Raw genomic sequence first — 27,223 nt, 5'->3', positions numbered from 1 at the left:
TGATGTGTTCTAAATGTTAGACATATATAGAAATATTTAGTAATGATATGTATATATATAATTTTAATTATGTTGTGGCAATATGTTTACAGGAAGCTACAAACCGTATATGTCTGGATTCCAGTATGGCATGGGAAAGGAATCAAGACAAGTGACTTTAGATAAAGGTAAAAAAATAAATAACCATTTTTTTGACACTTTTTAACATTGTGTGAATCTTTAGACCTTAGCATAATCATTTTCAGATAATTTATAAACATATATACTACATTTTCCAAACTATTCAGAAGTTGACACTTTATACCTTTAATAGTTAACCTGTCTTTTTTAAATATGTAAAATGGAATGTTTTTTGCTATTTTGCAACAAAATTAAAAATCATTTTGCATGGTTTTAAAAATCACATGAAACCTGTTTACCTAAAACAATGAAATGTTTTTCTAACAACTATTTTTAACTGGATAAATTTCAGGCAAGCAAAGCATCAGGGAACTCGCTGACCTTCTGAAGCTCAACAAGCATTGTGTTGACACCGCTTTTAACTTCTTCAAAATGGCAATCGCAAAACGACTTTCAAGGGGAAGGAGAATTAGTCACATTGTGGCCGCCTGCCTCTACCTCACATGCAGGACAGAAGGCACACCTCGTATCCTTAACTATACAATTTTTTGTTGTTTTTAAAATAGAATAATTCAACAAAAAGTGTAATACTGTTCAAAAACATTTCTGGTGTCTAAAAAGAGTTAGGTATAACTTTTTATCAAAAATCCTTGTATATTTCATCCTCAAATTCCTTTTGTTTTGTATTCACATTTTTAGTTATGCAAAACACGCTGTTTTGTGCTAAATTTCCAAATAAATTATGTAATTCTATATACCTAAAGAACTCAGTCATTTAAAATTGGTCTTAAAGGGTAGTAATTCTGCTTTTTGAATTAATTACATTTATGAGTAAAATAAGTGTATTTTATTGCTTTTGTTCTAAGTTTTACCTAAAATCAATTTTCCAGCAGCATTCAACTATTTTAAAAAGGCCTAAAATCCTGCATTATTACTCGAAGCGACTTAAAAAAACAAATCTGTTCTAGCTTTCCTTAGCATTAATTTGTTGACAGACCTTCTGCTGGACTTCAGTGATGTCACACAGGTAAGCATATTTTTTTGCTCTACTGAAAATTTAGTGAAATGTTTATGTATCTTTATTGCTGAATCCAGGTAAACGTCTTTATTCTGGGAAAAGTGTTCCTACTTATGGCTAAAGAGCTACACATACATCTTCCCGTGTTGGGTAAGTTCATTTTTTGATTTTAAGCAATAAACATTTTTGAGAGAAGGAAAATGAAAATTTAGTAGGATTTATAACACTGTGGACAAGTTGTTTTTTACAAACTGTGGGATGCAAACACTAGTTTGGCAAACATATACATTTTCAAGGTTTATTTCATGATTTTTAATATGCGGAGAATTGGCTTCAAAGTAGGTAACATTCTGCAAGCTTTACTAACACCTTTTTCTAAAAGTTTGCTTCATTCAATACAGGAAAAACGTGTTAATTTGGCAATGTAGAGTAAACGTTTCAAATAAGCTAACAATAAATAGTAAGTAAGATAGTTACAGAGGGCACTTTTTACTCGTAGACGTAAGTGCAGGAAAAATTTGCTAGAAATACAATAGAAAAAACATCATACAATAGTGTTTAGCAATCGTCTGGAATTGCAACACTATAAAATCACTAGGTAGGAAATTTACAATGATAAGGAAAAAATTACCGTTAGTATATTCTATCTTATGCAGGGTTGCCAAGAAGTCTTTAAAAGTTCTAATTGTCTTTTAATTAATTTACTTATTGCAAAGACTGAAAGTGCCTTAAAAAACTTGTGTTGACCATTGCATTTATACTGTTTTGTTTTTAAATTATATTCAAAAACCGTTAAGCTATCCAACTTTTGGTGTTAAAAACCTAGAAATTTTCTTAGATTGTTTGAATGTTTTTAATAAATTGTGTGTCAACCATGTCATGGCTCCCCATGATAAAATATCAGTTCAGGAATTTGACCGCCCTGTACTCCAGTGCCATTCGTACTGTCAATTGAGCACTGAAACTGAATGGTTATGCCATCGCACACCACCTCAGCCAAACCCTCCTGCCCAAAATAGCTAAGCTCATTGCCATCCAAAAGGGCAGATGCGGTGTAAAACACCCCTGGTTCGCATTGGACTGGGTGCTCAAACCAAACTGGGAAGGTTTTGCTGCATCCGTCCGAAAAGAACTTGACAGTCTCCTCGGCGAGAACAATCCCATTGTGTGCAAGTTTAATGTGAGCTGCGTAGTTAGCGGCGCCGGTGCTGGAACCGTACAGTCCAAACCCGGCAATGAATATGCGCTTTTCGGCCATGAAGCAAATCGAATCGCACCTCCCGCGATACCGCCATTGGTTGCTTCTGTATGCAGAGGATTGGAATCGGTGGCAATTGTGTGGAGTTAGTCCCTTGCGTTGCGCAATAGGAAATGGTAGATTGGGTTTGTTCGAAGCAGAGTACCAGAAAAATATGTTGATAATCTCCTCTTTGGTGAGCATGTCTGATACTGCTGGACCATCTGCAAAATCCTGTATTAAAATAATAAACATTTTTTAGTTGAATGCAACTTAGGAGAACTGTGTTTTATGGTTTATATTTACTTGTGTAGCACTTTGAGAAAAGTACATTACCATTTTGTTTTACTGTGATTTTTTTGGCGTTAAAGCATATGGGCTATTTGCTTTTTAAAACCCAAAGTTATGTTACATATTTGGAAACAGGAAGAATTCCAATTGATAGCTTCCTGGTAGGGTAAAATTGAATGCAGTTTGTTTCCCAGAAACAAGAGGTTATTCCTGTCTGGTTGAGGTAAGTTTCCTTTTGTAGTTACCTGCAAAGGCATTGTTGGAATCCTAATCAGGTACAGCGATGGTCCTAAAACCTTTCTCTTGTTCACATGATTTGCTTCCAGATTTTGTCTTTTGCACTCGGCCACGGCCCACCGTTGGGCAGCATCAAACACGGCCGTTTCTCGCACGTTTAGCGTCTCGCGACACAAAATTGACTGAAGAGTCTTGGAGTCTATGTCAACAAAGTCCTCTGCCTGTAGCGCCAGTTCTGCTTGAGCATCAATCACCTTGGAGAGAAAACAATGTATATTTTTTTAATGCCACATAGGCTTATTAAGCAATTATTCGTTGCATTTTTCAAAAAAATCATTTGTTTAATCATTTGTTTAATCATAGTCTGAGACGTAAAAATTTCTTCACAGAACTTCAAACTTTTTTTGATATGCAAGAGGAGAGTCGAATATTTCAAAGGTCTCTTTTCAATAAAAAACAAATCAATTTGTCCTACATAAAGTGAGAAGCAAAATGTTTAAAAATTCTTCTTGTTTATTTTTTTCCCCTAACCTCCCAGCATCTTTGCGTTAGTTCTACTTCTTCGAAGAGGCAGCTTTGCGACAGAAGTATGCAGGAATTTTTGTGGCTCAAGCTGGTCTCGAGAAATTGCACGCAGGAGTGGGCAAGATATGGGACGATGTACTTCTTGGCAGCGTATAAAGTTGCAAGGACACTTTCAGCCTCAACACAAACCTCATCGCAGTAGAGATACCTATCAGAACAAACAAAAGATTACAAGAGGTCAATGTGGGAATATTGTCTTGTCATGGTCAAACAAACTTTGATTTTAGCACTTCGACTATCTAGAAGTGCCCGATTAATTTGTGGACGCCTTGCAAAGCTTTGTAGATAGAATTTTGTAGGTAGAGTAAAGGTTGTGAGTTTAAATCTTACGGATGCCAGTTTAAATTGGCTCTGTGGTACTTGCATAAAAATTGGTTTTAGGGAACATAACAGTTAAAGTCTTGCGAAGTGAAAATTAAGAAAAGTTGTCTAAATGTTTCATTTACCTCAGTAAATTGAGGAAAGCTGCAGGATCCACATCTGGGATTACGACTTCATCTTTATGTTCGGCCAAATCACCGTTAAACATGGCAAAAAACACTGAACTGCCGATGGCTAGGACGTATTTGTGTGCTGGAATGCTTTTGACATTTTCTACAGGAAAATACAATCATGGTTAATAAAAGTTTAGTTTTTGCAAACAAATTTTTTCTCTGCTGGTTGAAAATATTTAAACCAAACCCAACGCCCGAAAGAGTTATGTATGTGAACTTTTTTTTAAAGTTTGTAAATTTATTCAAAGATATTCGGTACTTGATTAGTGTGTTAGGGGCCAGAATATATCCAATTACTAGAAAAAATAAAATTAGTGTAAAAACTGGAATTATTGTTGTTACCCGGAGCTCCAACATGAAACGTCACATCGCTGAGTAGCTTATTGTTGAACATCAGGGCATTTCTTTCGCGGATTGTTGATTTCGGGACTTGCCATTCCTTTGTGCTGTTTCCAGCTCTGCTTATTTGCTGTTCGTGCTGCTTGGTTGTGGATTTTGTGGCGGCTTTACTGCAGTTTGCAACACTGCAATTAATGTATATATAGCCTTGTTATTTATAACAGGGCTACAAACGTTCTCTCAGGAAAATTTGTCCTCTGTTCCAAGAAAACTGTATGGTTCTCATGAGAACTCTAATACCAAAGGTCCACTATTCTGCTTTTCACATTTTCTTTTACATTTAATAATTCTTTGAATAAATTTGTGCGCACAATTGAACTAGTTTAATGCACACCTAACTTTAGAAAAAGGTTAAAAACCTCTGATGTGCAAAAACCTTGATTGCACATCTACAGATTTGGTGCCGCACACTAAAAAGTGCCATGAAATGCAGAATGACACCCTTGATCAATATAGCAGTTGTGCAGCTGTATACTGTTAATATAGAAGAAAGCAAAGGTGGTGTAATTTACTTTGACACCTCTGATTCATTAATACCTGTTGAAGTTTGGGTTTGACTGAGGTTGCGATAAAGTGGAAAGGTTTTCAGAATTTCCCCGCCCTTCCATATTGCTGTCATCTTCAAGGACTTCGTCCATTTCACAGCAGGTCAAATTACTAATAAAATTTAATATTACAGTGTAGCTTCTGTAAAAAGAATGTTGATTTTTTGCACGTATTTTTCAATTGCAAAAGTTGTAACCATGCAAATTTCACCTAAATGCTTGTGTAACTAAAAATTGTGTAGTTAACTTTGAGGTTTAGTCAGAGAGTTTTAGTTAGGTATCGATTGAGTAAATGAGACCTGTTTTGTTATGTTCTAAATCTAAGGGTTTTATTTTACCATGTATTCATTTTGACTTTTGGTAGCTTTGGAGCTGGTCTGGAATCCTATCACTTACAGTAATAAAACGAGGCGTTAATTTAAAATTGCAAGGAAGAAATAAATAAATATAGGAGAATAAAAAAAGGGATATTTTCCCGGCAACCTGTTACAAAACTTTGAAGTACAGTAACCAATCCTCAGTAGAAAGAGAATGGCCCAAAAAATAGATAAAAGATTCATTATTATTTGTTATTTGTTTTTATTATTTGGACCACTCTCTTTCTACTAAAGATTATGAACAGATCCGTGTTTAGTGTTCCAAAGTAACCAATCCATTTTCCACATATGAAATTCGGTAAACGGCTATAGAATTAGTTTGCAACTAAGAAGCACCTTCTTGCGTCAAAGTAGTATTATATTTATCATTTCATGTTAAGCTAACCCGCACCCTAACCCAAATAACGTGCGTTGAGGTAAGATTCTAGACCAGCGCCCGATTTATTGCTAAAACCGTGGACAGTATTTCAGAAACCGAAGTTTTGATATCCAATAGCCTCTTCCGTAAAGGAAAACAAAGCAGTTTGTCCTAATTTCGTTGGTTTTCAATTTCCTCAACTTAATTAGCAATAGCAAATTTGCGTTCAATTTATCCGGCGGTTGCAAACCACACTAGTCAAATTCGCCGTGATCGTATGGATATTTCAAATTTTGAAAGTTTGCAAAAGAGCAATAAATTACTTATGGAAAACATTTTGAATCAAACAGTTTTTTTGTTTTTTGCTTTAGCAAAGCTACTATTTTATAAACTCTGCTGGCTTTGGTGAGAAACATATCTTTAAATCAGTTTCTAATAATATTTTTCACAATTTTTTTTAAAAAGTGTACAAAAGAATAAGTAAATCAACTTATAATTGTTTTGCGGCACTTTTAATAAAAAATTGCTGGATGCTTGTTTAAAGTTGTTGGTAACGCACAGTACTTAAGAGAATCTTCGTGTTATTCCATCCGCCTGGTGGCGCAGTTGTATCGGCGTTTATTGTGAAGTACGTCGGTCTTACTTTCACGCAAGTTGGGAAAGCGGATAGTTGTAAGAAGCCACTCAGCACCGTAGCTTCATTGTTCTGTCGCTAGTTAGCACGCGTCCGACAAGCATAGCGACAATCGAGAATACCAACCCGCTTAGTAATGTGTTATGAATGGACGCTTAATGGTTGGCAATACAAACCTGTGAGAAGACAGAGTAAGAAAATGTAACAAAACCAAACTGTTTCTTTGTATACGGTTATAAAGTAAGCACTGGGCAGTGCTTTAATTAAAGATAGAGATAGGTATAGCTAATTGGCAAATTATAGTTAATGAAGTTAAACAGAAGAAAAACCTTTACAATTATTCGTTTAATTTGAAATATCTATCCATTATAACCCTTCTGAATGCTACTTGTATTTCACAATCATTTATAATATTTATTTTAAGTGTTGCCATTTGGAAAGAACAATGTTCGGATACCGTACTGAAAGAAAATACGTACAATCATTGTTATCGTTGCCCATTATTACCTACAAAAATCAACAGACCAAGAGACAAAAATAGAACGAGCGAGAGTTCAAGTTCTCTTTCAGTCGGTATTCAGAAGCCAGTCGCCGAAAGCTGAAGTGCTCACAACGAAAACCGCTCTTGGCTTTTCGGTCGCAATAGTTCGTGCGCGCTGCTACATCGGCGTTCCGCCCTAAAATCACAATCGCCGTTTTCCGTATAAAGGCCCGTAAACGTGACGCCAGACAATAGCGCCAACTGTTCCGCTGTGTTTATGTAGAGCCGCGAAAGTTAGTCTTAGGGCCCTGTAAAAAAATTGTCCACTGAACGGACCCTGAACCCTAAGCAGCAGTACAATGGAAGGCAGGACCTCAAGGCATCTGGGTCCGACCCAGTCGCTTTACCACCGCATCTTGCAGCCGGCTTATGAGCGCATGATCATCCAGCACGTTTACAAGAACAACATCAACCTAAAGTCCGGCGCCATCGGTCAACTGCTGCAGAAAAGACCCAAGACCACCGGTAAGTTCTGTTCGCTGCATTTTTGCCATTTGCGATTTAGTTTCAAGGCCTTTTTAGAATTGGAATATTTAATATCAGGCGTAGGGTAAAGTTTATAAATAGGAAGTGGAATATTTTTTTTCGTTTGCTCAGTTTATAACCAACAGTAGTTCCCCGGGTTATTTGTGTCTTAAGTTTATCAATTCCATTTGTTTTGTTTTTTCTGGAAGCTCGAGAGATCGTTTTAACGATGTCAAGATAAATACTTAGTCAAAGATAAATACTTACATTTAAAGCTTAGTGATCACTGATCAGGTAAAAAGCTGTAAGAGTGGTAATTGTAAACAGTTAACTTTAACCTTTGTTTCATTTAACACTACTCTGAGATTTTATTTCCAAATTTCATAATTTAACTTTAAATCTAAGTTGTAATATTATTTTTCATACCATGAGCTTAGATAACTATTGGGAATGTGTTTAGAATGAGTTGTAAATAGCAAAGCTAATATTTTTAAAACAACAATTACTAGACCAAGACTTTTTCATAGGTTACTCGTTTGCCCGAATTCAGCGTGTTGGTTTCGCATCATGAATAAATATTTCAAAAGATTATAGCTTTTGTTCTTGCGAATAAGACTTTATGAATTGTGCAGCCGGTTTCAATAGTAATCACAGCTTTTCCATAGTAATTTTACCATGAACTCTTACAAAAGGTTAAAATAGCGATAGTAACAGCTAGAAAAAATATTTATGTAAGAAAAGTAATATTTCAACCCAGATGTCTGGAGAGTATTTAGCACTTATGTGAAAAGGTGTTGTTATTGAAAAATCTGCTAACTTGCTGGAATAACATAAAATTTGCTCGATTACCTTATTTCAAGTCTTTATTATATTTTTTGACTGCTGTTTATAGATTTTCTTGTGTAGCTTAAGTTACAATTCTTGTATCACTGTTTGACAATGTTGCCGCAAATATCAAACTGTCGATATAAAATTTTCAGGCTACCTACGTAGCAAGCATGAGACGAGCAGTTACCCGGCTGGATCAACTTACTGGAATTCCTCGCCCACAGAACATTGGCAGATCGCAAGCACAGCTTTGAGCGTAAGTACACTTGATCACTTTTATTGATTTCGTCTCTTGGAAGATCGTTACTAGCTTGTTTTGACCAATTTTGCGAAAAATGTTTGTTCTTGTGTAAATAGTTAAAAACATTATTATTTTTGCGTGAAATCTAAGCTACTTTTAAAAGCATAATGCAGACATGGACAAACTGCGGCTCTTTGCCATGTCCCTTCCAGTTAAAAAGTAATATGTCAAAAATTGATACTGAGGTGTACCCATTGCGATAAACAGTAAACTTTTTTAATCGTACCGCGAATTTAACTAGTTAGCCATTTGATGTAACAGTGCAGTGTTGCTGCTTCAAAAATTGTGTGGCAACCCTGCATTATGACTAGAGATCGACGATACTTTTTTAGTACGATACCGGTACATGATTGTTTACGTTTTTGCCAACTAATACCCGATATGACAGCGATTTTTTAGCATCATATACCTCAAAACTTGGTCAAAATTAAAATGAGTTGAAAACAAAATTCAAACAAAATTATTTTCGTGATAACTTGGCATGATGCTAAAAAAGAAAAAATTTCCGCAAAAAAAATATCGAAAAACTTTTTAGTAACAACTACAACTACATCACATTTACGTAATAAAATATTGGCCAAAATTTACCGATGCCGATATATCAATCTAATTATGACGTCACATCCACATTTGCAGGAGGGGGAGGGGGGCAAGCGTCCGACGGCGGCGAGTCACACGGACGAGTTTAACATGAAGGCATCGTCACGCGCCAATACCTTCAGCGCCACCACTAGAGTGCGTGAGGTGCCGGTGAGCGGCATTTACAAGAAAGAGATCCAAGAGTTCCGTTCCCGTACCCCCTCAGCTAGGGGGGTACGTGCCGCCGCCATCACAAACCGGTCCTGGGCCGCTTCGCAAAGCGCCAGGTAAAAGTTCAATGACTTTTGGAAAATGTTGGTTGATTTTTTCAGACCGTTAAAAACTCGATTAAAATGAATTTAAATTTTTGGTTAGAAAAAGTTAAAAGTTGGTTAGACTGCGAAACACCGTACAATCAAATCTGCACCACTTTATGCACACTGTAATCTGGCAAACAAAACATTAATAAAACTCCCAAGTCTTTCCTATTTATCCCAGCTAAATATTGCTTTTTATGTCGTATAATGTTTTTGTTCAGATTGATTTTACGGTGTAGAGTTACACTGTTTTTTTACGCCAATATAATATTACAGGACCCTTATTAAAACAAAACTGTGGTTTCCACAGCCTTAGTTCATAGAGAAGATTATTTGTTTTTTTTAATATTCAAGTTTTAATAATGTTTAAAATATGTGTTGAATTTGATAATGTTTAACTTTTATTTTTAATCCCTATAAAATCCTAACGATATTACCAACCTTATTCCTTTTAACGCTTTATTTTTTCACTCAGAGCTTCCAGCATAGGCCCAACCACTGCTGGCACGCGGGCAAGTCGCTCTAGCGAACAATCGGTGAGATTAAGGCGCGAATACGAGCAGCTGGAGGCCACTAGGGAGCGCAAGAGGCAAGCTCAGATGTCGGGACACAGACTCGATCGAATGTGAGTGCTTCAGTGATTTTTCAGTGGTTTTTAAACTATGGAAATAGTGTTTAAAATATACGCCGGGAACTTTAACAGAAAATAGCAGTTTACCGCATCAATTATTTTCAACATACTTTATCGAATATATGTGCTCCACTGATTTTTCAGTGTTTTTTTTTAAACTATGGGAATAGTGTTTAAAGTATACGCCTATAACCTAAGCAGAAAATAGCAGTTTAACATATCAATTACTTTGAACATACTTGACCGAATGTAAGTGCTCCACCGATTTTACAGTGCTTTTTTAACTATGAAAATAGTGTTCAAAATATACGCCTGGAACTCTAGCAGAAAATAGCAGTTTAATAGATCAATTATTGTGAACAGACTCTATCGAAAGTGGTCGCTCCACTGATTTTTTAGTGGTTTTAAACTATGGAAATAGTGTCTTTCAGAGTAACTCATCTAACAACTCTTCCGCAGTTTTGGATTTTGTTGTAAAATGGGGTTTAATTTACTCAGAGTAATAATTTAAGTAAGTGACATAAAGTCAGTGTTTTTAATTGGCTTTTTGACAAACTCGATAAAATAATTTTCATTAGCTCATTTTTAAATAACTGTAGTAATGGTGTTTAGATCATGAGCCTGAAACTCCATTAAAAAATAGAAGTTGTTTAGGAAATCGATGAATTTAAACAGACTCGGTTTAATGTTAGTGTATACTAATTCTTAACACATAGTTAACACACTTGTCTTCCTCCAGGTATTACATGCACGGTTCCTCCACCAAGATACATCCCAAGTACGGGATTACGGAAGACGAGCTTGGACGTCTTCGCTCCATCGCAATTTCCCAGGGACTCAAGATCCCGGTCCTCCCAGTTTATCCTGCGGAACGATACAGAATGAACAGGAGGCCCTCCTCCACCAGCGGTCCTCACTCCACTCCGAGAGGAGTCGAAGAGGAGGAAGATGATGGGAAGACGGTGATCCCAACCGCGGCGGAGGTCCTCTCCCAGGATGGGACTGATAAAGCGAGCTCCGGAAACAAGGAGGACAGAGCAACCTCCGATAATGAGGACGACGATCTTGGAAGATTTGAGATGATGACTCCCACCCCTCTTCCGGATGATGATCCCTCCTCCAAGCCGGATGCGGAAGAGCCAAAGTCCTCCTCTGTTGCCAACAGCAACGGCGACGCCCTGTCGGTGAAGTCGGAGTCCGCAGTCGGAAAGAGGAACGTCACGTTTCTGACGGAAGCCACGGACGAAAATTTGACGTAGCTGTTGGATTTGGAAAATTGCTGGTTTTGATTTGCAAAGAAACGACCCACTCCATAATTATCAACGTCGAGAATTTGTGGAAATTCCGGCAAAGTCTCTCGTTGGTTTTCATCTACTGAATTTCAGGTTTTTTGGGCAAAGGTTTTTCGAATCGCAGTTAAACTTGGAGCATTGCTTTTATAACAAACATGGTTATGTTTAAACGGCAGTTTGGCTGTTTTGGGGCCAACCCATTTCTATCATGTAGATATACAACCAAAACGCTTTTCAAGAATCGCAATCTCTTGAATAGTGCACATAGTCTTGTTAGTAAAAAATCTAATCTTTTCGCTTGTCTGTCAGGTTTGATGATCATCCTGTCAGCGCTTTTTAAATCAAAAATATGCATGCTACGGTTTTGTGCCCTCTCTGTGCCTATTTGTCTGACCCAAATAGGCACAAGTGTATATCTGACCCTAAGTGTCTGTTGTGCCCTGCTTGAAGTATTCAACCACCATGATTTGGAGTGTATACAAAACACGCTTTTAAGAGCTATAAATAGCTTATGCTGCAAATAGAAGTGAAGCGATGTTTTGGCTGAGCGTGCGACGTGTTTGAAGTCTACGACAAGTGTCCGGCGGCATTACTGTTTACAAAATTGTCTTCACAAAGAACAACCTTGCTATTCCGCTGTCACACAAATGTCATTGGAAGGCTACATTTTCACGCACGCGTCCGCGAATGGGAGACAACGTTGACTACAAAAGTGTACAAAATACATCAACTGATGGCTTTATGATGACTCGTGTTTTGGATATCACCAGGCGTTTTTTTGAGAATGATTCGATATATATATGTAACAACCAAGGACCTGTGTATGTGCTGTATACAGAGCTTTCAACACAGTGATATCTCCGTGTTGTTGTCATCTGACGTGAGGTATCTACAGTTACAACCAAGCCCAGCTATCCGTCTGATGTTAAGCGGGCACGTTTGTCACAATAGGCCAACATACATGGCCCGTTGGAACAGCGCACCATGCTCCTTTTACCCAATTTTTGCGGCTTTCTCGCCACATTAACAGGTTTTATGGCCGCTTTATAGTATTTTTAAGCAGCCCATTTTTATACCATTTTAGTACATATTGCTCGTCCCAAAAAATGGAATTAGTTGGATTTTTAATGATTAACTGGCATCGAAAACATATTAAGGCTTCAACGCGGTGAATTCCCTTGTCATTTCTGACGTGAGGTTTCTACAGCTACAACCAAGCCCAGCTATATGTCTGCTGTAAGGCGGGGACACTTCATGCATTACCAGGCCAATATACACGGCCAGTTCGAAAAGCACTTCGGGCGTGCTTTTATATAGCAAAGTCTTTGCTGCATTTTTCATAACCTTTTGTAGGTTTTTGGGCACTTTAAAATCTCGTGTTAGAGCAGCAGGCTGTTTTATCTCCAGTTTTAGCACAAATATGCTCGATCGAAAAAAGAGCCGCCCGGATTTGTGGCCATTTGAACTGGCCGAGCGGCTCCAAAACGCAGTTTGTTAAGGCTACAAACACCAAGTCCCGGACAATTAGTCTGTCACATCGCTTACCCCACTTGTACACGAAACCCGATGCCATCGTGTCAGCGCCTCAAGAGATTCCCAGTCCCATTGAGAAGCGTCGCGGTGCCACAGAATGCGACTTGAGTTACTCGCAACCGTAGCCTGACATCACCCCTTGTAAATTAAACCCTTAACACCCTGGCGTTTATCTCTACAGAAGCATTCGTGTTTGGTTATCGTATACCGATTCCACAATTCGGCTTTTACAAAAGAGTCTATCGCTATTTTTGTTAAATAGCTTTGTATGTTGTGTTGTTTTTTCACTTTGAATATTTTATTTTCTGTTTTTGCGTAATATTCGATTTTCATTTATGAAACGGTTTTTGTTATTTCCCTTTCCACACCCTTTGTGTTTTTATGCAATTTCCTGAATATTATAGTGTACACTCGTTTAAGCAACATTTGCTATGTATTGCAATAAATTTAGACAAAAAACTTCAGTTTTCATGTAGATTAGGTCGTGAAGGACGATATAGTAATGTTTAATTAACTGTTATTTGTTTTTCTCAATTTCTGTTTCAGGTAAGTAGAGCTAACTACGGGAGTATATTCTCCTCACAGAACTTTGCTCTATAAGAGCGCAGTTGTTCATTTGTGACCGCTGCTGCGTTGTGTTGCAAGCTTCAAAAGTTTCCGTGCGATTTTGGCCCATTTGGCTACGACGCTTGGTTTTAAAAAAGGGCATTTCGGCCCTAGTTCTAACATCGGCCTTTCCGCCTCGGCAATGACCGTTTAGAGCAGTGGTTCTCAACCTGGGTGCCTCGATACCCTGAGGTGCCATTTCTATAGCTCAAGGGTGCCGAGAGATATGTGAGAACTTTCAGAATCTGATTTTTGCTCAACTTTTTGGGTAAGATTAGAGTGGAATAAATCCAATTATAACTTCGTACGTTGTTTAGAGTTGATGTGTGTTGTCCCAGTTCCGTTTATGGTTTGTTATTTTAGTGAATTACCTACGGAAAAATCTTTTAGCGTTGCCTCAGTATATTTAGAATTTTTTATGGGTACCGCTAGCCATTAAGGGCGAACAAACACTGGTTTAAAGTCAAGCTCAAGTTCTCCATAGAACCGTGCATTTTAGCTTCCATTGAATTTGGAAGCTCGAGGCTATTTCATCCCCAAGACTCCAACTCATCTGTAAACTGCTACGAACGAAACGCAGATCAACCGTAGTTTATTATCGACGGCTCAAACATGAATTAAACGTATTTTTCTCAGCATTTTAGGCTGAAATGCCCGCATTGAAAAATGAAAAATACACATCCCATTTGTTTCACCCTATAAAGCCGAAAACAGATTGAAAAATCGAATCCAAACTTGGCCTTGTAAAAGAACTGTGAACTTGATCTTTAGAAGACACGTCCGTTTCTTGCCACAGACTCTTGCTCAACCTCACCCGCTTAATGCATGTATGTGAAAAAACTCTTTTCGTTTCTTAAAATCTCAAATGAAGCAGTCTTTAAGACCTAAGTGATTTTTAACGTTTTCAGATTTCTATCCACCATAGACTGGTGCATGTTTTTTTAAAAGAAAAGGATTTCTGATACATTTTCTTCCGATACCCGATATTTTAAGCAAAGTGTATCGCGAACGATCCTATACCAAATGACGTCATTACTATGCTTAAACAAGCAAAATTAATATATAATTATTTTCTTATCGTTTCGTTGCTTGCGTTTATTTCTGCTTTTTTCCTTTTTTTGCCTTTCATTTATTGTACGAGCATTCAGTGTCAATCACCCTGACGAAGGCGGCTTGTATTTGTTGCCGAAACGTTGGTTAACAATTACAATTACCAGAGGAGCTGTTTTTTTATTTATATTACCATGCCTGGTAGCAACAGTTTATATAAGCAAAATTAATTGACAGTTTATATAAGTAAAATTAAATTAAAATATTCACAGGTAATTTTGCTTTGCGTTAAAGGTTTAGTTACCACCTCTTGTTATCCTTGGTTTGGTAAGTTTACTTTTCAGGTAAAATCGTCGTTTTCATCACAAATCATGCCTGAAATTTCTATATTAATTTGGTATCGCATCTGCACCGATGTCACCCTAGTATCGGACGAGTACCGATACTACCCTAGTATTGGTTTGGTACCGATACCACCCTAGTATCGGACGAGTACCGATACTACCACTTGACATCTGGTATCGCCTCCGATCCGATATTATCGGACATCCATATTTCTCAACATGAAAAAAACGAGAACCTTAAGTAATCGATATTCTGTCCCTTGCACCAACCAACCAATTAACTATAGGGCAAATTTTATCCCAAGGCGGGGCATGTATGTAACTTAACGTGTGAAAAAAGTCTCAGGTGTCTTCCAAAAACAATTTACCTAAAAAAAAGTCAACAGTGACTTCCAACCTCGATAAAACAAAATTCACATAATGCCTCGACAGAGTGGAAAAAGTAGGCTTACAGTTATAAATAAGTAGGGTTTGGGTCTGAAAGTAAATTTATTATTTTGGGGTTCTTCTCATACACCTTGTTCTTTACAACACCCCCAAAAAAGGAATCCATTGGTGTCAGGTCAGGTAAGCGTGGCGGTCATTCAATGCTACCTAAAAAAATTTAATAACTGTAAGCCTACTTTTGGCTCACCCTGTCGAAGTTGTGTGACTTTTGTTTTTTTTCGAGGTTGGAAGTCACTGTTGACTTTTTTTAGGTAAATTGTTTTTGGAAGACACCTGAGACTTTTTTCACACGTTAAGTTACATACATGTCCCGCATTTTATCGAAGACGGGACCCTTATGTAGCTTAACGTGTGAAAAACACCCTGCCCATTCTTTATTCTTGCCACCACAGACCCTTGCATGTACATCACGCGTTTCGCGCACCGCCTTGACTTCGGCGAGAAGACGCACGACGTGGCCGTCACGGCGCTGCGTCTGGTGTCCCGGATGAAGCGTGACTGGCTTCACACCGGAAGAAGGCCTTCCGGGCTCTGTGGCGCCGCCCTGCTGGTGGCCGCGCGCTTCCACGGCTTCAATTGTGAGCTGAGTGACGTAGTTAAAGTGGTCAAGATCGGACAGGACACGATACGAAAGAGGTAAGGCGTTGTGTTGGACTGAATGTGGCTACTATACATCAGTGCTTTTCAACCGGGTGTATTGATTTATTTTCATGAACTTTTACACATTTGGAACACTATATACGGATCTGTTCATAAGTTTAATGGTGAAAATAACGGCCCAAATAGACGTAAAAAGCGACATGCTTTATTGTTCAAACGTTTGAACAATAAAACATGTCGCTTTTTACGTCTATTTGGGCCGTTATTTTCACCATTAAAATTTTTCACATTTGTTTATTAATTCATTAAGCAATGAATACGGAAATTCGTCTTTTGATTTAAGATAATTTCGAGCAGTATTTCAGTAAAAAAACACCTCTAAGTTTCCTCAGTCTGTAAAAGGTTTAGCACATGGGTTCTTAACCGGTGGGCCACAGAGCATTTGGAAATTTTAAAGTCTGTGACATTTTTGCGCTATGTGTGGGTTATTTACAGTTGCGTTATGTGTGGGCTATTATAAAATGTTCTTCTTTTATTCACATTTTTAAGTTATTACACATTTCAGTTGATTATAACCAATTTAAGCAGAAATTTAAGAAGTAAGCCACGGAATATTTTCAAAACGAAAGTTGGCCACGACCATAAAAACGTTGAGAACCCTTAGCACGACTCTTAAAAAATACTCGCTTTTGTTGTCTGAAGGCTGACCGAGTTCGAGTCGACATCATCAACGAGTTCATGATTGTTTTTATATTTTTAACTATATAGTAAACTAAAACATAGACTAAATTTGTTGTTTTTGATGCCATCAACAGTATTGCAAATATTACTGTAAAACACTATGGTAATTTTCAAGTCAAATATATATCTTTATGAAAAGGCTGACAGAGTTCGAGTCGACTCCCTCGTCGCAACTCACCATCAACGAGTTCATGAACATCGACCTCGAAGCGGAACACGATCCTCCAGCTTTCTCAAGTGGGAGGTTGAAGAGCAAGATGCAGCAGATGGAAGCAGAGGCTGGAGGAATGGGGAACATTGAGAGTAGGAGGAAGAAAAAAAAATACTAATTTTCTAATTTAGTGATTTGAGAAGTATCCAAATAGAGTAGATAAATGGGAAACATCGTATAATTTTTATTACACTTTTTTATTTGTACAAAACTAGCAGGGAAGGGAAAGAATAAAACAAATACATACGTGTATTTGCAAATTAGTTAATTAAGCAATACTGTTAAAAGATATCGATATAGAATCTGCCTCATTTTAAAATTTTGTGAATAAACAAATCCCGAAACCAGCGTTAATTCTATAGAATTGTAAATCCAAAATTAGTAACACCCTAAATCTATTTGTGGCAAAATGTCTCTTTTAAAAAGTGTTGTGTGTCTTCGTGTGAATTCAAATCAAATGAAAATGTGACCTAAATGTAAGGCATTTATGTTAAATTGGCCATATGACTAAATGGTTGATTTAATAATTTGTAACCTGACACCAACATTCATCGATCAACTATTTGTTCCTACAGATCAGATCGGTTTGCTCTCTAGCGCCATCGACGACAAGTTGTCACGTGATCGCCCAGGTAGGTGGAAGTGATTTTTTCTTTAGTATCGTGTTGGTTTAGACGGTTGTTTTATTGACGTTATGCCTGGAACTTATGTGATTGTAAACGTAATTTTGCAGAGTCTCCTGTTGACAAGAAGACAACTCCTGAAAAAGTCAATAACACGCCCATCCTACACGGTATGGTACAACTTGTGTATAAGAAAAACTAACTTACGAACTACTTAGTAATTTTGGAAAATACCCACTTTGCATATCAACTAGACATGTAACAAAGCGTGGCAGACTTGAAATTCACACTATTCGTTGAAAACGGGTAATATTAATGTGTTTACTTATTGACTTGCACTTTATTAAAGGCTTTTTTCAGTATGCAACTTTGTTGTAGTTTTTGTGCCGCGAATATGTTTTAATTTTTCGGTGTGACGAAATCTAAAACATTAGGAAACCACTGACCCTTTGCCTAAACACCTTTACTCTAAATCTTGGTATCTTCAAGCTGTTATTTCTCTACTGTATCGGATTGTTCTTTTCAGACGAGCACGAGACCGACCCGGATTTGAAGGTTGCATCCGACTTTGTCCATTCTGAAAATCCGCAAGATGTCGCTGCCACCCTGCTGTCACCAAGACGACCAACGTCATCAATTAAAAGTAAGCAGAGCCATCGTTTCCTTAAAGTTTTTTGGTATAGTGTTATGCCAATGTTGTAATGAGTTGAACTGACTGAAATGTTTTGAACAAACGACTTGGGCTGAAATGAAGTGTTTTCATTTGGCTACTTTTGATGGTATGGGTTATTTATCCCAATTTATGCTCATCAAAAAATACAACGCTGCCTAATACCATTTATTTAAAAAAAAAAAAAAAATTAAAAAAAATAAAATTCCTGACGACTCTAATATACCGATTCCTGATTAACGACTTCAATCCAACTGTCAGGCCAAACCGCCCCACCTGTGGGCCCCATGGGTCCGGCCCCCACTATGGAGAGCCTGGGGCTTGACCGGAGCGTGGCCGAGTGCTTCGAGACCCCGGTTCGTGCGGGGGGTAAGCGCAAATCGTCCCAGGAGGGTGAGCTCGACATGACCGGGATAAATGACGACGAAATCGACAAGGTGGGTGTTTGAAGGATCGCTGCTTTACCATCCTTACCTGTCGAATTTGTCATATTCTTTCTTTGAGAAACTCGTCCGTCACGAAGAACTTAATATGTTTTAGACTCTTGTTTAAAACAAGTTATTTTATATAGGGTGTTAGGAGAAATATCAATCTTTGTATAGTCGATTGAAGAATCAATAAATCGATTCATAACGTAAAAATTACCGACTGTGATCTGGATAGGAAAGTCTGAAGAATATTTGTGTCATACATTTAGGAAAGCTTAGTCCCCAAAACGATGTTTAAAGTTTCAAAACCACCTGACTCGCTCCTTAGAACATTTCGATTTTTCATTGCGCGGTAATACACGTACCTTGGTCCTATTAGCAGCGTTTTTTTTTACTTTTTTAGTATCGTTAGGCCGAGCAAGAATCCCGTTATTTTACCAAATAGACCTAATTAACTTGATAATAAATTGCAAAGCCAAAAAGGTCGAGTAAATCGACAGCATCTTGATTAGGACGTTTCCGCCTTGTATCATCTTCAGTTAATGTGCATTAACTGACATTGACATTAACTGAAGATGATTCAAGCTCGTATCGAAACGTTTTAATCAAGATGATGTCGATTTGCTCGACCTTTTTGGCTTTGCAATTTATTATCAAGTTAATTAGAGATCCGTGCATAGTGTACCCAAGCAGTGTTTTTTTTAAATGTTTTTTTAAGGTGTGACCGAAACGGTACCCCAAATTTCTCCAGCGGTTTCCCAAATTTTGGACTTGCAACTTTTTGGTATTTAAATGAAACACTTGCGGTCTCTCAAAACTACTTAGCGGTCACCCAAACCAAACCTTAAAAAAAACCCTGTACCCAAGACCTAATTAAATTTAACCAAAAGGTTTTAAACAAAAGTATACCATAATACAGCATTCTTTCGTCATAATTTCAATTGCAAAGAATTCGAAAGTATCACATTGAGAACTTTCCAAAATGTACTAATTCCCAACAAAAATAGATCTATCTTGCTAGCTCCGATTTACGTGTTTGGCTCCGGTAAACATTGACATTTGCCTTGTTTTGTGCCGTTTTAAATTGTTTTTAGTTAAACTTTGCACGTTTTACTGTGTAGCTAACAAAACCTTATCGACCTCACAGTTACTCCTGACACCTCACGAGAGCGAGATTAAGTCGAAAATCTGGAATCAAGAATTCGGGGAATTTGTCGTGGTGAGTAAAACATGGTTTGCCTATCGAGGCCAGTAAGGATTTTTTTAAAATTAAAATAAAGAACAATTATTTTTCCTGTACTGTTTTCGCATTGCGCCAAACAACATTTTTAGAATAATATAGAAGGGCGTATCTTTATGGAATCCAAAACCATTGGCAGCAGGTTTCTGCTTGTCGATCACTGTTCCGCTGACGCGAATATTAACAAATAAAACTTAAAGTTTTATTGTTTTTAGAATAAAATACGGGCGCTCTTTCACTATTGTACGTAAAAATTAATAAAAAAAAACTTTCTTTAAATGCCGCTTACCACAACACATATTGTTTGGGTTAGGGTGCGGGTTAGCGTTTGGTTGAGGGTGGGTCAAGTTATTATTAATAATAAACATAATATTACTTGACCCACCCTAACCCAAACAATATGCGTTGTTGTATGCGGTATTATTATTATTTTTTTTTGCATAACTTTTTACGTACAATAGTGAAAGAGCGCCAGGTGTTTATATAGTAAAGACTGAAAATCTTTAAAACGGGTTTAAAATACGTTTTGAGCTATTCACAGCTAGTCAATACTATTTTTTTATAGGATAAAACACACAAAAAAAACCTTCTCGTAAAACGATTTCCCCTGGTTGAAGGAACACGTGGAACTAAAGCAAAACGTTTTTACACTTGTTTGAAATGTCTTCTTATCGTGGTAAATTATTCTAAGCGTTTCTGAACCCGAGACTAAGTCGCGGAAGAATTGGTGACGATAGAGATTTCAATCCTTTTATATTTACGATACTTCGTAGCGCGACCTTTCGGATTATTAATTTTGGCAGGGCTTCATTAGCGCATTCTTGTCGGCTGTAGTCAGGGATGTTCTAAGTAGAATATCCAATCCTTGGATTCCAATCCAAATGGCATTTGTATTCAATTCTACCGTTTATTTCGGGTAATTGGAACCGATATAATTTAATGTTTTACCACCGACGGTTGCGCCTGGTTGTACATACCCGAGTGGCAAGTTTTGACCAAGGCCTGTCGCTCAGACGACACATTTATAGTGCTTGCGTGTTTTTTCAGGCAACCAATTACTTCGCGTCTCGCGATTACCTTCGTCTAATAATTAAATATTGATACAAGCGTTATTGGGCGAGCGACTTACGTGTAATGTCTGGTGCGGAGTTCGCAATTTCCTTAACGCGTTAAGTTGCAAAACTAACATTCCCTTATAAAACGTGCTGACCTTGGACAAAATGCGCTACAGATAAAGGGCAAACTTTTGGGCCAAATACAGTAAACTTTGGGCCAATACTCAGTGAGGGTATGAACAGCGTAATCTTGAAGTATTGCGTGTGGCAATAGTAACGTTCGAATTTCTGGAGAGTTCATTACTTACTAAACTTACTAAATTCGCAAAATTAAGTTTTGGCAACAATCTGGACATGTATTATTACACTTTACAAAACTGCTTCAAATGGTGGTCGTTAAGAATGTTAAACGTTTAGGAGATTACTTTTGTATTACAATATACACATGTTAACAAATCATTTTGCGGTTTATTTCTGTGGCTGTGGGCCATGTAAGGTTAAAAAATTCCTCCCCCAAACAAAATCGAGGTTACATAATTTAACCTAAATATACTAGGATTCCGTATTCTGGATTCGTTATTCTAGTTTCGAAACCTAAAGTTCTAAAATCACCTGGGATTCTACTTTGAACATCCCTATTTGTAGTCAATTCGATAACGACCAGACAGACTGACCGATACTGGATCGCGTCAGGCGTGTGCGATGTAATAACTTTCCAGCAGTGTACAAATCAAAAATGATAATGTAGGAACTTTGGTGCAATATAATAGCTAAGTAAAATGTATGAACTTTGTGTGCAACTTTATATATATATATAATTTTTATAGAGCAACTTGTATGAAAACCACTTTGTGTAAATATGGAAAACCAGATATAACTGGTATAGCCCCTTAAAAAATTGAGTAAAATATGTAGAAAAAATAGGAAAATATGTCTTCGCCAAAAACAGCAACAAAATTATCTCAACGGTAAAAAATGTCCCAGTCCCAAATCTGCCTCTTGCTTCAATCGCGCGCGGAATTGCGCAATCCCTTTTTTCTAAGGCGCTCTAAAAAAGCGAGAAGAGCCGTGCGGAGCAAGAGTAACGTTCTTCATTTATTTTTAGGAAATGGAGGAGAAACGACGGAAGAAGAACGAAGAGCAAAAAAGGAAGCCGCGAGCATTCAAGGGAACTCGCAAGAAGCGCAAGGAATACTACAGTGAGTCAAAGACGGCAGGCGAAGCGATTGAGAAGCTCTTCAGCAGACAGAAGCTGTCGAATAAGATCGACTACGAGGCGCTCAGAAAGGTACAAGTTTGGATTGTAAAATCCTTGCGTGAAAATCCTTGGGTCACGGGTTCGAATCCCGATTGAGGCCACGATTTTCGGTTAGCGGAGTGGTTCTCAAAGGAAGCCAAGTGGCTCCCGTCTAGCGTTTTGTTTTTAATTTTGGTTGGAAATTTTTTCCAGGGAAATATTGGGAATGACAAATTGATAGAAAAGAAGTTTTTAGACTGGGCATATGCACTAAAAAGCTTATTTAACTTTATTGTTGCCATTGTGCTGTATAAAAAAGTGTCTAAATTACTAGCTTTGCTAGAGTATCCTGCTATTACTTATCAGGAATTAACGGCATTTATCTTGCAAGGGTCAAGGTGATTTCCACTATATTTTAAGAGCATATAATAGCTCACGTAGCTATAAGTTCACCAAACGCGTTTTCTCCGCGTAGGCCACCGAGGTAAAACAAACCAAGTCTGACGTCATTCTGCCGGAAGAACCGTTCGCTCATCCGACGCTGATCGAGCTCACTGAACTGGAACCGGCCAAACCGAAGAAGGCCAGGATCACCGAAGCGTGTCTGAACCCGGAGGAAAAGGTCACGGAAGAAGTGGTGACGATAGAGGTGACGTCATAAACTAAGTTAAAAATAGTAAAGATAAACATAAATGTTACATTTGACTGTGCCCTAATAGACAAAGTTTTGGCATGAGACCAAAAAAACGGAAGAATTTGGCCCAAAATGCTTGTCACCAGAATGCTGGCAAGATTCCGGCTTACAAACCTTGGTTCAATTGATTAGGATTGGTCACGCTTCTTGATTTTGACCACGCTAAATCGTTTCTATGCGTTTTTAGTGTTTGCTTTTGTAAAATAATATTCCTCATCGAATACGTTTATCAAGTTATTGTTTGACAGTTTATTTTATCTTAAATCTTAAAACTACGATTCGTCACACACAAAAAGCATTGAAATCTTTAAAAAATCCGTGGTTATATAATCCCCTGGTTTACAAGGCCAATAAAAAAAATTCTAAAAATTTAAGATTTCACACTAAAATTTGATGCTGCCAAACCCCTGTGTATATCAAGAAAACAGGGCAAAATGGTTTAAAAATATCGTGTAGAATAATTTTAAAAGGGGTACTAAAGTAGTTTAGACTGCCAAAATTTTAAATCCAGTTTGAGATCTTGGTGTCAGCTGTGTTCCGAGTAAAGCACAAGAACCATTATGTTTTTATCGTAAATTTTGTAAAAACGTATTTGTAAACCAGTGTATGCTAATGTGTACATTGTCAAAAAGTTTGCAAAATTCGAACAGTTTACGTACGCTATGCACTGATCTGTGTAGCTTGAAAATAATGATAATGTAAGCTGTTCGATACAATTAATGAATTGCAAAGACAAAAAGTTCGAGTAGATCGACATCATCAAGGTCATTGACTAAAGATGATACAAGTTGTATCGAAACGACTGAATCAAGATGCTGTCGATATACTCCACCTTATTGACTTTGCAATTCATGGATTATATCGAACAGCTTACATCTTATAAAACAAATCAAGTTCGTCCGAATTTTACTTTTTCAATTGTAAAAATTGCTCTTGTGCCAACGTTTCGAAAACCTATTCGGGCAATCTTCTTCAGGGCAATATAATTGCAACTAAAGGCGAAAAACTTTTTCGTTGTGAACCTAATACCTCCCGTGCCCGGCCATATCCCGAAGGTCATGGGTTAAAATCCCCTGTCGTAACAGCTCCTTTGTTACTACTCCAGGAGGAAGGAGTGCTGGAGGAGCAGAAGCCGGTCGTGGAAGAGGAAGATGAGGAAGAAGAAGAAGAAGAAGAGCAGGAGGATTTGGAGGAGACAAGCTGCGTCAGCGCTAGTCTTCTGATGCAGAAAGCTGGTGAGAATTTCTTTCTTGTTCGTTGTTGTGTATGATCCGATGTGCTCACTGGATAAAAAAATGTTTCGATAGCAACTCGCGATAATTTGAACTAAAATATAAATCTGGTAATTTTAAGACCAAGGCAATCAACTCCGTGATTTAGATTTTAAGTCTATGGTTTAACTCCCAGAAAACACAAAAACCGGGAGGTACATTAGATGTTTCCTGGCAAAATGAATAAATTAGCCTTTTTCGCTCGACGTCAAGTTGAGTTTGTTAACTTGACCATCGTTTTTGGCCCTAAATAACTCAAGCTTCCCTCTGGAAAATCTGTACACCGAGCAAAAGCTTCCTTTAGCGGGCACGAATATTTTAAAACTAAGTTGGAGTCCATGTAAATTACTAACTCTATAAATTATCGTAGAATAAGAGTTATTTTTTAAAGATTTGGTTGTACTGCGTAATTGCGCACTTAGAAGTATTGCTGGCAAATTTAAAAATTAAAAAAAATACGCAATTTAAAAATAGTTGGATTTTGTTTTACGTTTGTTCAGCGAATAGTGATTATAGTTATTGTTAGCAAAATATTCCGTTAAAAATTGGTAACATAGTTTGGGCTGTTTCGCAAAAATATTCGTTTTTCAATACAGAACACGACTAACTCCCGCTAAAGGTAATCTGAACTCAGGAATATAAAGTACTTAAAAATTATCTTGCTTCTGTAAAGAATAAAAATTTAACAAAGAGACCATTTGAATTAAGATATTGTCAGTCTGGTAAACCAGTCAATTTGAAATCACTTAAGAACCAGTTATTCATTATTAGAACAGCTCGACTTTTTTTAAGTCAAGTCATTAATGTTAAACTAAAACGGAGAAACTCGCCCAAAACTGTATGATGACAGGTTCTATAAGTAACCGATTGAAAGGATTAGGCATATGATCATAATTTTCTTTAGTTCGAACGTTTGCTAAAAGACAACTTGATTTGATTAAAATAACGAGGTTTTTCTGGCTTATCAAAGTTTAATGTTTTCCAGGCATGGCCGGCGAGCAGGACTTCGGCTACGGGGGTTTTGAGGGGGACGACTACTACTGACACAGCTGAGCCCGGCCCTTTGTTTCATAATAGAACCGGTCCCCCGTGTCCCGGAGTGTGACGTAACAGAATGCAGTAGTTACGTCACTTGAGAAAGAAGAAAGGAAATCGAACGGCGGACAATGCGTGTTTTTTGTCGTTTTTGGTTACAAGTTGTTTTCAGTTTAATAGTCGTGTTTAGGCGATTTTTACCAATTCCTTGCTTTTCATTATAGAAGCATTTCAGCCACAAACATAGTCACATTTTTTAATTACAATAAAACACATAGTCACATTTCACCCTTACTCACTTTATGTTGCCCTTTTTACATAAACATCTTTGTTGTCAGAGGTTTTAAAAGCCGGATATCCAATACAACCTTTATTTAGGCGTTTTGGTAATTTTTGGAGGTTAAAAAACCCTTTTTTAGATTTAGAGAAGTAAGAATAGTTACAAATAGATAATAGTTTTTAACGCTAAATAAAAATGATGCCACAATAACACAGATAACATGTTTTACTTATGCATATTTGTTTATTAGAACTTAGTTTTGAAAGAACTGGCATCAGTTCGTATGACTATTGGCTACTCTTTCCAATTCCAAACAACATCAGGTATTGCTATCTCAATTAAATACAAGCCCCCGACAGCCCTAGTTGTGAATACCATTCCATATACGAATGTCTCAAATATATCGGATCAGAGCCGATACCAGGAGAAAGTATCGTCACTCGTCTGATACGGATGATATCGATGCCGATCCAATACTAGTAATGTCGTCTTTTGGTACCGAGTCGGATGGCTGTACTTTTGGTCAAGAATATAGGTATTGGAATAAAATGCCAAATATCGAGCATAAATTTTCATATCCTTTGTCTTCCGACATATCGTGCCACATTGTATTTTTCTTAGTGCCATGGCAATCTACTTTTTTTCGTTTTTTTCTTCAGAGTTCTATCAGCATGGCGGCCTTGGTATTTTTCGTGGTGTTAAACGTTTTGTTTTAAGTCACACCCATGACTTGATGGAGCAAATACAATTGAACTACAACTTTGTTGTTTGTTTTAATTTTTGCTGGACATCATGATAAGGCTCAGTTATGGGACACAAAATATTTGGTGCCCGGTAAAGCACTCTTCAAATTTTCGAAAAATTCCCTACCGTAAAAAAATGTATTTGTGGCTCATTCAAACTAAGTAATAGCAAAATTATTTCGCGCTAAAATGCGTTTTGCGCTTTGCGCGACTTGATTCCACCTTCCAATCTAAAACTTTAATCAGATAAACGAACTGTGTGTGTGGTGTTCACCAGGTTGCTTTTTTTTGACGTTACGTTTAGATGAAATTTTGTGACGTCACATTTTGATTTGACCTTGTGACGCCTATCTGAAAAAAGTGCCATGCCCCACTCCAACAACAAAATTTCTAGTTTCGCGCCTGCCCAACACGTAGGCCTATATGGCAACGCTGAATAGGTGCAACAGTTGGCGGCTAAAATCACAAGCCCACCCGGAAATAGTTAGTCAAAGAAACCTTTCCAAACTTCTGTCCGCCGACAAGTTGTTTTCGTTAGCACTGTTGCACCGGAAAAGAACGGCGCTGCTCTGTAAGTGACGGTGTTTATATTATGTTGTCTGTCAATACTTACAAGGTACATTGTGGTAGGTGTCTGTTATTTTTAATCCGTTAATTTGATTTCGAAAGGACTGCAAACAGTATAAGAATAACATTTTTACTATTTCTTGAGCGTTGTTCGTAAAATGTGCAATTAAAGTACATCCATATATTATGTTTGAGTAAAGTGTTAACGATCAGATTGTTTGGACTGTCTTATTGCTCTTACCATAAAATGATCAGTAGAGATTGATTAAATATGCATCCACTTTAAGTTAAATGTTACGCAAAAGACGAAGTCAGTGGGTAGAAACAATCGCTATAAATATTAAACAGCTTAATTGTTTCACAAACCAGGGATAAAAGTAAATTATTTTTTTACGGGAACGCATGAAAAGTGTCAGAAATAACGTAACAAAGTAAAGTCAGAATGGTTCGTCTAGACTTCTAGTCTAAACAAGAAACCTTAAATTTATTTCCTAACCTTTTTACGGTTTACCACTCTGGCAAGTAAAAAAGTAGCCTACTAATTTATGTGATGAGTTGGGGCTTAGTAAGAATTATTATTTTTTGCGTAGTCCAGCAAC

The 27,223-nt window shown here is 37.4% G+C and overlaps 3 protein-coding genes across 3 annotated transcripts; 2 read left to right on the top strand and 1 right to left on the bottom strand.

Moving 5' to 3' along the window:
• Positions 1–97: 97 nt before the first annotated feature.
• LOC146170256 (transcription factor IIIB 90 kDa subunit-like) lies at positions 98–26,031 on the top strand. Its single transcript, XM_083387998.1, has 15 exons — positions 98–167; positions 473–646; positions 1,116–1,147; positions 1,216–1,288; positions 15,622–15,865; positions 16,710–16,873; positions 17,357–17,413; positions 17,515–17,574; positions 17,931–18,047; positions 18,336–18,511; positions 19,650–19,721; positions 21,903–22,085; positions 22,510–22,683; positions 23,834–23,963; positions 24,985–26,031. Exons 1-15 carry the CDS (start codon positions 110–112, stop codon positions 25,041–25,043), a joined length of 1,773 nt encoding a protein of 590 aa, XP_083244124.1. The 5' UTR covers positions 98–109; the 3' UTR covers positions 25,044–26,031.
• LOC146170258 (BTB/POZ domain-containing protein 6-B-like) lies at positions 1,875–5,060 on the bottom strand. The gene is made up of 6 exons (XM_083391165.1): positions 4,919–5,060; positions 4,325–4,506; positions 3,935–4,082; positions 3,435–3,636; positions 2,912–3,157; positions 1,875–2,609 (listed from the first exon to the last, which is right to left on the bottom strand). Exons 1-6 carry the CDS (start codon positions 5,017–5,019, stop codon positions 2,016–2,018), a joined length of 1,473 nt encoding a protein of 490 aa, XP_083247291.1. The 5' UTR covers positions 5,020–5,060; the 3' UTR covers positions 1,875–2,015.
• On the top strand, positions 7,070–11,260 carry LOC146170257 (uncharacterized). The gene is made up of 5 exons (XM_083391177.1): positions 7,070–7,301; positions 8,282–8,385; positions 9,067–9,296; positions 9,802–9,951; positions 10,697–11,260. The coding sequence occupies exons 1-5, from the start codon at positions 7,136–7,138 to the stop codon at positions 11,214–11,216; spliced, it is 1,170 nt and encodes a 389-aa protein (XP_083247303.1). The 5' UTR covers positions 7,070–7,135; the 3' UTR covers positions 11,217–11,260.
• Positions 26,032–27,223: the final 1,192 nt, after the last annotated feature.

The sequence above is a fragment of the Ascidiella aspersa genome, chromosome 1 (genome assembly GCF_963924565.1).
Source record: "Ascidiella aspersa chromosome 1, kaAscAspe10.2, whole genome shotgun sequence".
NCBI lineage: Eukaryota > Metazoa > Chordata > Ascidiacea > Phlebobranchia > Ascidiidae > Ascidiella > Ascidiella aspersa.
This window is presented reverse-complemented; position numbering and strand designations above follow the sequence as displayed.